Source organism: Empidonax traillii, unplaced genomic scaffold (assembly GCF_003031625.1).
Source record: "Empidonax traillii isolate 1590-97213 ecotype Southwest subspecies unplaced genomic scaffold, ASM303162v1 scaffold1313:size132312, whole genome shotgun sequence".
NCBI lineage: Eukaryota > Metazoa > Chordata > Aves > Passeriformes > Tyrannidae > Empidonax > Empidonax traillii.
In genome coordinates, this window is record NW_020956506.1 from 58,601 (window position 1) to 73,103 (window position 14,503).

General features: G+C 35.7%; 1 protein-coding gene across 9 annotated transcripts in view; it reads right to left on the reverse strand.

Moving 5' to 3' along the window:
• The window catches only part of CSPP1 (centrosome and spindle pole associated protein 1), a 65,858-nt gene that overhangs the window by 21,183 nt on the left and 30,172 nt on the right, over window positions 1–14,503 (reverse strand). For 7 of the 9 annotated variants that reach the window (XM_027906532.1, XM_027906530.1, XM_027906526.1 and 4 more), the window contains 9 exons: window positions 12,634–12,824; window positions 11,634–11,752; window positions 9,952–10,030; window positions 9,492–9,612; window positions 7,277–7,424; window positions 5,139–5,291; window positions 2,832–2,944; window positions 1,621–1,770; window positions 219–365 (listed from right to left, as the gene is read on the reverse strand). In XM_027906532.1, coding sequence (XP_027762333.1) covers window positions 219–365; window positions 1,621–1,770; window positions 2,832–2,944; window positions 5,139–5,291; window positions 7,277–7,424; window positions 9,492–9,612; window positions 9,952–10,030; window positions 11,634–11,752; window positions 12,634–12,824 — 1,221 coding nt within the window. The remainder of the gene's footprint in view (window positions 1–218; window positions 366–1,620; window positions 1,771–2,831; window positions 2,945–5,138; window positions 5,292–7,276; window positions 7,425–9,491; window positions 9,613–9,951; window positions 10,031–11,633; window positions 11,753–12,633; window positions 12,825–14,503) is intronic. The other 2 variants (XM_027906533.1, XM_027906531.1) reach the window with 1 other exon arrangement.

Sequence of the window (14,503 nt, forward strand, 5' to 3'; positions counted from 1 at the left end):
AATGCAAATTAAATCAGCAAGATAAGTTTCCACTGCAGCATGTCTGATTTTTCAAACAGCTGTTCTGTTTGTGCACTAAGTATACTGCAGCTTGATAAAGTGAGAAGTGAGCAACACTGAAGGTGGAGATCTAAGAAATCATGTGATTTCTTTAAAATCCAGTTATTTCTAAAAGTTAGAAAGAAGTATTTGTATCTTAGAAAGTCACTGAAGCATACCATCTTCTTTTCCTCTTCTATCTTTTCTTTCTCAAAATATTGTCTAAGTTGTTCCTTTTGCTTTTCTTCTTTTTCTTTTCTCTTTTTTTCCGCCTCTTTTTTCCTTTCTTCATCCAATCGAATTATTTCTTCATTTTTCAATCTTCGCTGTAACATAAACATTATTAGTACATTTAAAAAAGACTCAAAATTACTAAAGTTTTGTTTTGGTTTTCTTTGGAAAGTTAAAGTTACACATCAAAGTGTCTAGTACAAAAAGAAAAGCATATTTCATTAGGCCGACTTCAAACATTCAAATTAAAAAAAAAATCTCATGCAAATATTAAACATCGATTAACAGAATTCCTAATAACTTCTATAAACACCAGTTTGTGACCCCAGATCCGCCATGAGCTAAGGCTAAACTGTAGGAGTAATTTCCAAAAATTCAGATTCAAATAAAACATACTGTAAACATGCACCACAATATCACAAGCCCTCGGAGAAAATTATCATCCGGTCTCAATTTTAGTCCTGTGTTTGTGATTTGGGATAATACCAGTAAGCTTCCCACTCTATACTAGGCCAGCTCTAGTATTCAGAAGACAAGGCTGACCCAGGTAACTTGCTCGTACTATGGAAGGAGAATTTAGAATATAAGCTGAGTGTTCTCTCTTAGGAAACTTGAAGTCCTACATCCTGAAACAATCTTTCATAATCCCACAGTGTACTGAACGATTCCTCCATCTCTGATGGCCCTGTGTCCTTTTCCTACAATTATTTATGATATTCAAAATTATGAAGATTTATTCACTTTTTCAAACCTGATAAATAAAGCTTTTACTTTTTAAAACTTAGTTTTAATTTAATCCATAGGGATTGACTTGGATTTGAATTTACCTCAATGAAAAGCACTCTTAAATTTGCTTGCTGTTCTTCCAAAACAAGCAGTATTCTTACCTCAAAGATATCTCTTTACCAATTCAAAAATAGCTTTACAAAATCATCCTGTACAGCTACATTCAGAATACAAATAATTCCATGAGAGATGGATGTAAGGTGTTAATAAAAAAATCCAAAAACTGGGCAGTTTTTTTTTTAATTCACCAATTTGACGAAGCTTTTTATTGGTCTTATCACCAAATTCCCTTAGAAAGAAGAGCACCACTGTCACTTACAAAACCATGCAACTTTTCTTAGAAGTATTAACAGCACTTCAAGTTCATAGTGCACAATGAAGAGTGAGAACAACGTGCCAGTTAATGCTGAGAATCTTCCACTTCTCCTCTGGCTAACACAGACCCATTTACAAGCAAGGGCCAATTCACAGGACACTGTTCAGTTTACCTTCTCAGTCTAGATGACAAATATTGCAAAGGGTTAGTTTAGGACGTAAAAAGGTCAAAGTATCAAAATACTACACCTCCTCGTCTTTCTTCCTTTTCTCTTCTTGTTCCTCTTCATATTCCTTTTGAATTCTCATCCTCTCTTCTGCTATTCGTTTTTCCTCTTTTTCTTCTTCCATTCTAAGTTTTTCTCGTTCTGCTTCTTCCCTACGTCTCTTTTCTTCAATCTAGAAAATAAAACAAAGAAGTATTTAACTGTCAGTAGCCAGCAATAATCTGATAAACAACATTTACCATCATGACCTTTTGCAGTACCTACTTGCACACTCAAAAGTTCTATGGCACAACTGAAAGAATTTTAGCTTCAGAACTCCTTTAAAATGACACTCTATTTTACTATTTCTTTTTGGTCACCTTTTACAGAACCACCCTCCAGTAAGAAAACTACTTATAAATGCTACTAATAAACCCAGAGTATTTCCTAACACTTACTCTACTCCAGATATGCTGGAATAACACTTTTCTTCACTGATTAAATAATGGAAGATGGGAAACCAAACCAAAAAATATATGGCAATTCTTCTTCCTTTCCACAGTTATAGTGCTGACTTACTAAAGTTAAAGGTCTGCCCTTTAGTCTTTTTGGTACCTCATACATGGAAAAAAAAAAACAAACTCTTGATCTTTTCAAGAGATCCACATCAAACTACTGTATGACTTTAGTACTCTTTTAAATTATCTGGGATTTCCTCAAGATTGATATTTAATTCCTGTGGCATACAATTAAATGTGAAGTATTACAGATAGAAGACAGAAGCTGGTAGAAGAACAGTCAGGTTTTATATGCACATCAATAAATAACTACACTGTGACTGTCTCACTGATCACCATTTCATTTTGATGAGTGTGCATTTGTATCATGTAAACTTCTAAGGGCAAACATCTTTGTTTCTTTAGGTACTTATGTGTGCAAATCTGTAGAGTGTACACAGCTGGAGAACCCAATACTGTATTTGAAGAGCTGTACTTAGGGGAAAAAAAAAAAAAAAGACAGAACCTGCATTAAAGAAGCCAACTAATAAGAAATGCTTATAAAAGTGATGTTATTATATAAGCCAAAATCTGAGCAACTCGACAGTACATAGCTCTTACTACACCTCTTGTGTACAGAATTGGGTATGATTGGGTAAGTAGGGTCTTTGGTCGGCAGTAATGATTATTTTTCTCTGACTGGAAACTCTCTTTTTAAAATTCATTTAACCAGATGATATCTGGTGTGCACATTCACCTGTAGACGAAGAGAGTTCTTGTACGACTCCTGTTGCTTAAGATACTGTGGAGACGGTGGTTCAGCAAACACATTACCTCGAGCAAAAGGAGAGGCCTGTGCAAATGTAACACCTAAGGGAGGGGAAAAATCACAGACAAAATCCAAAGCAAAATTAAGACAGCAAGTCAGAGTGAAGAAGGGATCTCTAAGACACTTGTTTCAAAAGGTATCTTATGACAGCCATAATTCAAGACTATAGCTGAGACTAAATGATATTACATTGCCTGCCTACAATACTGCTGGGTTTTAGCTGCTTAATTGATAATATCAAAGTGAGTTATTTTTTTTGCTAAATAACACCTACAAAAATCATATGATTTGCTGTCTGATCTGAAGTTTAGTATCTAAAAATATTACCTGCAAGTTAATTAGAACAGCAGATACTTTACACCCCATAACTTCACTGCTTGCAATTACTCTTGGAACATATAGTTCTATTCCTTAGGTTTATTTACTACTTGAAAACAGAGCATCCTAATAGAACAAATTTTTATGTAAAATAACAAAGGATGCCACACAAAGCAAAGCCCCAGACTGGCAAACAAAATTCTAAGCAGTCAGAAAACTGAATTCTGCCAGTATAAGGTGCCTTCTGTACTATGAAGCAGGAAGTGTCAGGTCTCCTTTAGCCCTGAGTTACGAACACGTCGTAACCATACAGTCCCAAAAGCTGTAGATAGGAGGATTAATTCAGATGCAACACAGAGCAGGTTTTGCAGAACAGAATCCATACAGGAAACAGAGGAGAAAGATAGGAAGTAAAGGAAAAGAAGAGCAAGTTGTGTTAACTTTCCAGCTTATACAGCATGTTTTTCATTCATATCATGCCTGCTCTGAAGGACAGTGCCTCAAGGATGTGCAAGAGCAACAGCTCCACTGAGCTCAGACAAACATTACATTTCACTACATGGTGACGTACCATCCAAGTCAGATGAAAGCAGAAATAAGACATACACGTATTCCCAAAGGAATGCACATGCTCACTACTACAGCCTATGTGCTTGCATAACAAGGAGGTTAGTGTTATTCTTCCTTACATGGAAGCAGTGTTTCAATCTTTTGAAAATGTAACTAAATTTACAAGTAGCTCTTTCAGGATGGAGTTACTTCCCATAGACATGTTCCATGCAAAAAAACAGAATAATTTTTTTATACCATTTAGAAGGCATGGATATAAGACAGACACAAGTTACTATAGAAATTATCAAGGAAAGCACTTGCTGTGTACCAGCTACTATCTTTTAAGTTTCTCTTTTAGTGGGTTGGTGTACAGAAGAACCCTGCAAATCTAATCAACGAAACCCACCAAAACATAAAGAAAGCCACTTTACTGCCTGGCTGATCAAATTCAAGGTGCAAGACTATAAGGTTCCAACCACTGATGTGCTCAACCACCTGATTCCAAAGTAAGTGGTCTAACCAGCGGGCTCTTGGCTGTTTTATATTATTACTTTATCGGCCTTGCCTGTTTCACTTATCATTAAATGGTTAAATATACAGTCTGTAAGAGATAAAGAGTGAGAGGTGGGACAGAAGGAAGAAAAGTCAGTAGTAAGGACACTGAGTAATTCTTTATACAGCAGTGCAACAGTTAGGACAGGAGAAAGAAAAGTAGCATCTAAGCTGATTTAAGACCATCACCAACCCTGGCATTTGCCCAAACTAGGGACAGATCTGGAGTACCACGGTGTTCTTATTTAGATGTCTCACAAAATGTAAGAAGATAAAGATGTATTAGTTTTTAAATGTGAAAATAAAATAAAATCCCTGTAACTTGAAGATAGTGCACAGGGCTGCAAACGGACCTAATTTACCTGTAACTTTTGAGAACTTGTTAATCTTGTTACTGTACCAATTTCACCTTAAATCTCTAACATCAATCACCTAAAGACCTTCCATCTCCATTTATTCCACATCCTCACCTACTGACCTACTACATAGCTGTATTTTACTGTGTCATTTCAGAATAAAAAAAGTATGTATGAAGATTTGATAAGATAACACTGAACCTGGAAAACTAATACACTGACCTGACTCTTCAGCCCTAAAACAGTTATTAGTTACCACTACTGACAAGACAGATAAGAAAATACATTTTAAGAGCACGCAGTGACAGCAGTGAAGAAGTTTGAGAAAGAAGCATGATACTGATTTCACACACAGAGAGCACTAACACTATCACAGGACTACTAAAAAGGGGTTAAGAACTAGAGAATTTTGATCACTAAGACTTATGGATAATTAGAGCTGTAACACAGTATAAACCTGCTATTTTATTTGTAGATGCTTCTGTGTTCTCAGGTCTCGAGGAGGCCAAACTTAGGTCAACAGTTACAAGAGCCCTTTTATCTTCATATAGTCTTGCCTCTGGATTAAGATATGCATCTTCATTTTGCTTGTGCATGATCTTCAAGTCCGCTAAAGGAAAGGGGAAATAACTGTTTATAGTATTTTATTCTCACAAAAAGCAGTTTTGTTCTAACCCTAGATTCTCAAGAATACAGGGGTTTTTGATTAAATTCCACTTTTCCTGAGCATATCAGCTATGGGAACAGAAGATTCAGGCGAAGACAAGAATATAGAGGCTAAAGGTGAAATACTAATAATTAGGTACTATTAATTAAGTGATTAGAAGACTTATTTTGTTGCTTTTCTTTTGTCATGAATGATTATTCACAACAAACCTCCTGTCTTCCCAACCAAAAACGCTATTAAATAGAAAGATAAAGAGCTCAAAGACAAAAGTGACTGATAAGTCTATGTTGACAAGCACATATTTAGAAACCATCCCTTCTTCTATCTCCTTAAAGCTGTAAAATACTTTTGAGTTTAGTATTGGTATTTAAGTAGTGAATCTCTATTTGATTACTATTAGGAGTGATAAATGCATTGAAGCATTGAAGTGTATTTTGGTTTTCATGTCTTCAGTAATAATCCAGATGCAAATTTCTATTTGTAAGCTAAGCAACGTTATCCAGCATTTGCATCAAAATTTACATGGTGCCTGATCAAAGATGTTAATTTCTACTGGTTTTGAAGTGCTACCATACTACCTAGAAGGCTCATTTCAAAACAAAAAAAGTACTGCACAGTTTTCAGATTACCTTTTGAAAAAGTGTTTCTGCTAATTATGTAGTCACAATGATAATTACGTAGCCATTTAAGCACACAGATTCCAGGAACTTCAAATTACATACCTCTCTGTAAAGCAGCCTTTGCATATATCAGTCTCAAAAGCTATTTACAGACATTTTTAAGAGGATAAAAACACAAGTCACACTGCATAAAAAAGAGACATGGCAGAAAGCACGTTATGTTGCATGACGTTTGACTCATAGCTTATCCATAATGCTGCCAGCTGTGGTGGGAAAAGTACTTTACATATGTAATTCAGGAAAACAGGGTAAGAAGCTTCTTTATCTTAGTTCCTCATTTACAGATAAAGTTCTCAGCAGAGCTCAGGCTAGTGTGAGACCTCTGCATTTCCACTCTCACCACTGTTCAAGCGTAGAGAAAGAAGCCAAACACTTAATTGCAGTGCCCAAAGTCAGGCACTATTAACATCTCTATCTGCTCTGGGAATAAACGCAAGCTTGGATCCTTAATGCAAGCTTTTAAACTTGTAATTTGGTTACAAAATCTTTAAAAAAGCATTTAAACTTCACCTGCTACCCTCAAACTACACTATTAATTTTGCTATATGTTGCTCAGGTGTCATATAACTGAAACTAATTACTTATCCAGTAAGTGTTCCATGATTTACTAGAGAGGTGGATGAACAACTTGCCTGGATCACAGCTATTTCCCAGCTCACTACTCCCATCTTGTATAAAAGAGCATTTGGAAAAAAACTAAGCCTTAAAAAACATTACTGCTGACTGCTCTTTATATAGCCATTTACCAGCAACGTTACTTGTGGAAACTTAAATATTCCGCTTAGCTTTGTATATTTATATAAAACATGCTTCCATTTTCCATGTCACAAGTAGAGATTTCTAACTCTAGAAATTACTTTTAAAAAGAAAAACAATTTAAAACCTGTCCCCAGGACATGTTTAAATAAAAGTCTTCACAAGAGACTTTAGCATATTTGTATTGCTGATGATGCTAAAAGCTTGTTTTCCTCCTTCTCCCGTTATGACTGCATTGTATCTTCACTTCCAGTTGACATGTCTTTTGTTGCCCATTTTGTTCAAATTGTACTCTTTGAATGCTTCTACAGAAATCAAAATAATTACTGAAATATTCCTAGAGTGCACCTCCTTGAAACAAGTCTATTTGCCAATAAAGGGCTACCGGCGTTACAAAGCAAGCAATAACATAGCTGAATAAAACAGCTCTGCCTTAGGAGAGCAAGAAAACATCAGTCTTGAACAGACAACACATAATTTTGGCAAACATACCTATCAGATTTCCTTCTGCATCTCTGAGAGGAGCACCACCACCACCTCTTCCCCAGGGGTTGTAGTTCCTCCTTTCTGCTTCTATCTTGGCTTCATAGCGCTCATTCTCCTCTCGCTCCTGCCTGCGTCGCTCCTCTCTCTCTCTTATCTAAAAACAAACCATAAAAATATCACGTTAGGTATAATTTTAATAAAAAGTTAACGGTGCCAATTGAATGCTCTCATTACTTATTTCCCTCATCTATATCAAGCAAATCCAAACATTTCACTGCCTATGCTGCAGACAGGGTATTGAATACTGTTGTGAAAACGTGCACTGCCAGTTGTGCATAATTAGAAACCTACAGATACACATTGTAAGACTCCCAAGTTCCAGAAATGTTCACATCTGTCACTTGCTCTATATCCAACGTTCCATATCCCTGGGTCTTTGATACAGATGTTTATACTGCCTGAAAATCAAACGGGCAAAACTGTATAACACTCACTACAACATTTGCTTCTCTCAACTTAGTACATTTTGTTCCATCAAAACTGAAATTAGACTCCTAACAATAACTGCCTTAACAGAATGATACACAATTCTATAACCATTCGTGAAACATTTTTCTGCAGTAATACCATTTGATGTACGTATGTAACACAGAAATGTTCATACAGATTGTTCTTCCTTTTCTTCAAAATCAGGTTACATTTATGTAACTAAATCTCCTCATAAATGTAACGTATACAAAGTGAACCGCTGTTAAAAAGTTCCTCTTCTGTTTAGAGCTTTTCAAACCTTAACCACTATTTATGTAACTAAAATGTATTACTGTATTTTTCTTAAGTTTGTATGTGCATTAGATAAGCTTACTAATTAGATAAATTAATTAATATAAACCACTGTGAGGGTGATGAGGCACTGGAACAGGCTGCCCAGAGAAGCTGTGAATGTTCCATCGCTGGAAGTGTTCACAGCCAGTTGGGACAGGGCTCTGAACAACCTGCTCAAATGGAGGTGTGTCTCTGCAGGAAGGGGTGGTGGAACAAGATGAACTTTAAGGTCCTTTCCAAGCCTAACCATTCTGTAATTCCATGATTTCCCCTTATCAAGTAGTCATACAACTTCATAAGAGAGATAATGAGTCAACAAAGACCCATCTAGCTCCTTCAACCATTTACAAATATGGTCAGTCAGTCTTCTCAATAGGAAAAAAAAAAAGCAGAATACCTTCTGTTTGCTTTCAACCATAAGCAGCGTAATAACTCTGCAAAACTATCATGCAGTGTTTATTAGACCTTTATATCAAATTGTGCAGTCTCTCATTTGGCAAGATAAAATTTACTTAAGCCTATAGTAAGAAAATGCCTTCAGACAAGCATATCTGCAGTATCAGACACTATTCCTAAATATTTATTTAATTCTTTATTTGACTTTGCTTGGCAGCCTCTCTTTATTCCTATGCACAATATTAATTAGAACTATAATATTTTTATAGCCATTATTTACCCCCAGCAAAGAAACATATAAAGAATAAGATAAGAAAATGTTAAGTGCCACTGAACTGGGTTCTAGCAAAATCTCTTCCAAAATAAAATGCCTCATTATGGCCAAATACATTTTATAAACTTCCACAAGGTACAGCAGCAAAAGGCCACTAAGATGAGTAGGGGGGTCTAGGACATCTACTAGAAGAGGGGATTCGAAAAATTTGTCTGGTCTATCAAAAAGGAAGCTTAAAAAAGGTAAGATACCACTGCAAACACACTGGAAATAAACATCAGGAAAGCTTTTGAATAAGTGTCCAAATGATCACGAAGAACTTCCTGAAATTAGACTGTTCTTATTTATTATAGCACTAATTCTCAAAAGCAATCTTTCAGTAGGAATATCACAGCGATACAATCCATTGCCTTTAAGATGCAAGTTCTTATGTTTATGAAAATAATCATATAAAGCTACATGCCTGGAGCTAATATGTTTGCTGTAAATCTTAACACTCTCTCTGCCTCTGAAAAAAAAAAAAACTGAAGAGCTTACTGTCCGTTTGAAGAGCTAAAATGAACTAAAGCAGGGTTGAAGAATGTGAGGAAGGAAGTGATGAAGGCAGGGAGAGTTAAGAAACTTTTAATGTGTAAGCTAAATAAAAATGTCTGAAAGAGTACAACAGTTACAACCATTGGATGTCAAAAAATAAAAGAATAAAGAGTCAGAAGCTTTATCGCTCAGTACCTGCTGTTGTAATTCTTGTTGGTAAGATAATGTTGGCTCTTTGGAAGGTTGTGTTTTTTCTTCAGAAAGTATTCCTATGTTTCTTTGCCTGTCTCCTGTATTATTCTGTCCAATGTTACTTCTGAATTGAAAAACCACACATACAATAGGAAAACATCACAGGGTCCAGATGGAGGGAATGAAAAAAAAAAGAACAAAATTAAAAATTCTTGCCTGAAATACTTAAAAGCTGTTGTTTTCCACAGCCTGGCAGATTATAATCCCAAACACTTTTATAAATCCATATGAAAGTAGGAGTTTGCTGAATTATTGTTTTATTGTTCAGATAGAAATCCTTAATTGAAGTTTGAAAAGTTGTGTTTAATACATTTTATTTCAAAGGCATGTCCATTCTCAGCAATATATTCCCAAAACAAAAAGATAAATGTAAATAAAGAATATGAATTTAAATAATACTTACACAGATTGCTCTACTGGGGCTTGACTTAAAGGAGGATCCGGATTAGGGGTGGGTTGCATTCCCATCATACCGGGACGATCTACACAGAAAAAATAAAAATACCATTTTAAATTTTGAATGCTTGAATATAAGTATTTGTCATTACTTAACAAGACAGAGTTCACTGCTCTAACTCTGTAAGTGCAGGATTACCAACAGGACTCTCAGCTTCTATAACAAATTTAGTTAATCCATAATGCCCTCTAAAGCACGAAATACAATGCCAAGGTACAAATCTATTTCTTAATTTCAACGAAACCCCTTTAAATTTGACAAATTACTTCATTAACATATTCTAAAATGAAACAACAAAATTAAATAACTTACTTAATGGTAACACTTGTCCTCATGCCTTCCAAATGTATCACCTAATTGCAGTACACCTGTACTCTCACTGAAACAAGACCTGCAGCACCCTGCCACAAGGGGCTTGAAATTACTCTGCATATTCCTGCTTGTGTTTAAGACAGTAAGAGATGCACCTCCAACAATATCACTCGTCTAATACTAAGCACTAGCAATAGTCCAGTTTGTGTAACCAAGCTTTAGGACAACTTAACTCTCATACGTGAATTTCAGGTATTAGTCTTTAATACTCTAAGTTGTAAGCCATTTATCCTAGAAGTTATATTGATACAAGGGTAAAAAACAAACACAAGGAAACAACAAACACCAAATTAAAACACACAGGGAAAAAAAACGCAAAACCAAATAACCCCAACAAAGTCCTCAAACTTCTGTGAGTTAAAACTGTGGTCTGAAAATAAGATTATGAAGAAAAGGTTAAATGCATGGAACTTTCAAATAAGGAAACAAACAAATAAATAAGTCTTTCTCAAACCCTAAGCTATTACATAACAAGATAGGGAGAAATTTACAATGGAGATAGAAAAAAAAAATCCAAAACCTTTTGCTCTTCAATCTCTAGCTTTCCTGAAATTTCCCAGTGCATATAAATACCATTCAAATAAAACTAGTAAAAGAGTTATTTTTGTGAGGCTTTTTCCCCCCTTCATTTTACCTTCTCTATGAAGGTAGCATAACAAATTTTAAAAAGTATTTCTGTTTTTTCCTTTAAAAAAGCAAAAAAAAAGAAAAAAGAAAAAAACACACACCACACAATCCAGTCCCTCCACACACACATCACAGTTGTTTCTTTCATGAAATCATTTCTGAAGCCATCAAAGGATAGACCAAAAAAGGAGTCCTTAAAACACAAAGGTAGAATTTTTGTACATTATTTTAAGATATTTAATGTATTAATAAATGTTTTAAAAATATTTAAAATTATATCTGAAATTGTAGCAACACCCAAACATGTAATGAATTATATTATTTATGTAATTTTAGAAAATAATGCTTGAATTATCAAGATTATAATGAAAATTACAATGTAGGAGGAGTGATGGCTAAGTAGCTGAGACTAGAGCTTGTTCAAGTGATGAACAGGATTTCTGGAAGCCACAGACCCTTTTGTAGTTGGAAAAAACTACTTCATTCAAAAACAGAAAGCCCTTTTCATTCAATCTAAAAAATGGGATTAATTTGCTGTCATTAGTTCTACTTTATTCATTATTTAACTAGATGAAAATTAGTCACCTGAATCACTCTAACAACCAATCTACCTAAAATCATCAACTTACAATATGCAAGAGTGGGATCCAGAGGATTCCTAGCCCCATAAAAGTAATATGCATCATCATAAGGTGTTCTATAGTTGTCTGTCAGAACTGGTGGTGGAGGCGGTGGCAACGGTGCAAGCCTTGAAGAAAAAAGGGACACAACTCTTTGGTTTGCTGTACAACTGAAAAAAGATCACCAAAAGAAGCGAAGTGAGGAGGCAGAGGAGAGGGAGGGAAAGAGAAGGGAGGGGGGATGCGAGTAGAAAGAGAATTCATTATGAAAAAATTCTAATTTAGTTCAGTTGAAGACCTCTCATTAGTGCCGTGCAGAAACAATAAGCCTCAGTAGGGAATTTACCTTCTCTTAGGGAATACTACATGAACCCACACTGTTCCAGAGATCTAAAGAACATAAAGCACACATGCCTTGTTTTACTGGTTCAGTTAATGATACTTGCTGGTTACATCAGCAACAGTAAATAAAACAAGGCAAGGATTAGTCTCTGGTCAAAGGGTGAGTAGCTCAGCACATGCCTGAAGCTCCTTCTTTCTCCTTGAACAGTTTAGTCTCAATTGCAGCATCTAGTGGATGCTGCCCTTGCCTACAGCACATTCCTGAGCTTAGCCCTGGGATGTTGCTAATTGACAGGGGCCAAACTCATGCCATACAAGCCTTCTGAAAACGTGCTCAAGCATCCTCACACATGATTCAACATTACAGGCAAGGACACAACTTCTACAGCACAACCCTTATCCTGTGCAAACGTCCACTAAGAGAGAGCTGTCTTCACAGATAATCCAGCCTCCACAGATTTTTCAAAATAAACTGTGAAGAAACTGACATTTAAAGTTTATTCCACTGCAAAGTAGTTAGTTTTCTGTTAATTGTAAAAATGTTATTTCTACCTCCACCAGTTCCTCGGAGAAGGATCAGTAGCATCACTGAGCTCTACCTCAGCAGTAATAACATGCTTAACAACAATCTTATTTAACGTGCAAAACGAATGTGACGGTGACGCACCTGGGAGCTGCTATTTCACCAAGAGTGCTGGCTAGCCCCCTGTGAAAGTCTTTATCACTCTGAAAGTCTTCAATCACTAGAGAGGCTGAAGGGGCAGGCACTGGAGTTTGGAAAGCCACCCTGGGCCTTTCAGGTGGTACTTTCTCTTCAGAAGCTCTTGCTGTGAAGCCAAACTGCTTCAGTCTATTTGGCTAAAGGAGGGGGAAAAAAAAAAGGTAAGAGAAAAAAAGAGAGTAAACAAAAAAAAACAAAACAAAATTGTTATCTTATTATTACTAGGAAATATTCTGACCTTCCATTTAGGTTGTTTTAAGCACTTCACTGGGTCCCAACTAGCTGTTTAAATTTCTAGTAATTGCATTTTTATCTCCCAGTGATTTACTGAGAATCTAATACTACAAGGAAATCTAGGAAGTTTATCACAGACTTACAAAAAATAATCTATCTGGCAAGTTTCAGAAAGTATACAGTTCTAGCTAATATCCAGAAAAAAAGGACATTTCTGTCTGTAGTACAGGTTATGTACAGCTGCCAATTTTCTACACTGACAGAATTCCCACATTATATTAGGCAAAGTTTACAAAATCCCTCCCTCCATCCCAAGACTGAAATAGCTCATAATCAGTAAAAACTAAAATCAAATACAATCTGAGACTTTTTCCAATAAACATTTCCTTGCAATATCATTATTTCATTTTTTAAGTTCCTTGGATTTTATTGATTTTTTCAGCCACAACAACTGTGAATTTTTGGGGCGGTTCTTTTTAAAAATAGAAGTAGCAAATGTTTATTGATAACTGGCAGCCTCAGAAGAAAGTCAAAGGCAACATGCAAATAATGGAAAGGCATGCAAGTCAGTTAGTTTCAGAACTACCCTATCACACCCAGAAAGCCCTTACAGCAACTGCTATGCATAACTATTTTAATGTTTGCTTAAATAAGTTAACATAATAGAAGAATGGAAACAAATCATACAATGTATAAGTACAAGAGAGTTTGTTCTGAGTTTGCTGGTTCTAACATTGCAGTGCTTCAATTAACATGCATTCAGAGAAAGTAATACCAGAAACCAGCTAATGATTAAATATCTAACAGCAAATCATATACCCTACAGTGTGGAAGTATTTCAGCAAAATATTAAATCTTTACCTCCTCATCACTTAGCTGCAAGACAGTATATACAAAGCAGTTAGTACTCACCAATCATGGACTACAGTATTAAGATAAAAATTCTCAAAATCTACTTGATTTCCTTACAACATTTAACTTCAAATTTCTAGATGTGAATACAAAATTAGCTAACAGATAGAAACTACAGCAATTGAAAATTATAAAACAGTCTACGGACTATTTTTTTAACTTGTCTTTTCAAATCCAGTGTCTTGAGCAGGAGAACATTTAAAACAGCCTTTCTCGCTACCAGCTTTAATGTGAACTGTTCCCGAAGTGCCCCAGATTTCAGCTCTGTAGCTAATTTCAGATGTGACTGTGGTACTCAGTTCATCCTGGGGACTGCTTCATTTTAAACAAGCCGTATATACAACAGTCTACATTTATAGATTCTTAATCAGGCATTGCTATTTAACCAACCTGTAATTAATCACGAAATCCACCTAATTAGAATCTCCCCCGAGAGGCAATTTAAAGCTAACAGTGACTGACGCTTAATGAATGCAGCAATTCTACTTAATTGAAGGCTTTCAGCTAAATTAGTGGTTTTAAAACACTATGCATCCTCTGGACTTGCTCTAGATATAATTTTGTTCCTACAACAGGCACTTTTGAGATGCATATGGTATACTGAGAGCTGCAGCACAGCATGCTTCTGCATAGTCAGCTTTGATTAGACAATGCTGTTTACACTGACCTT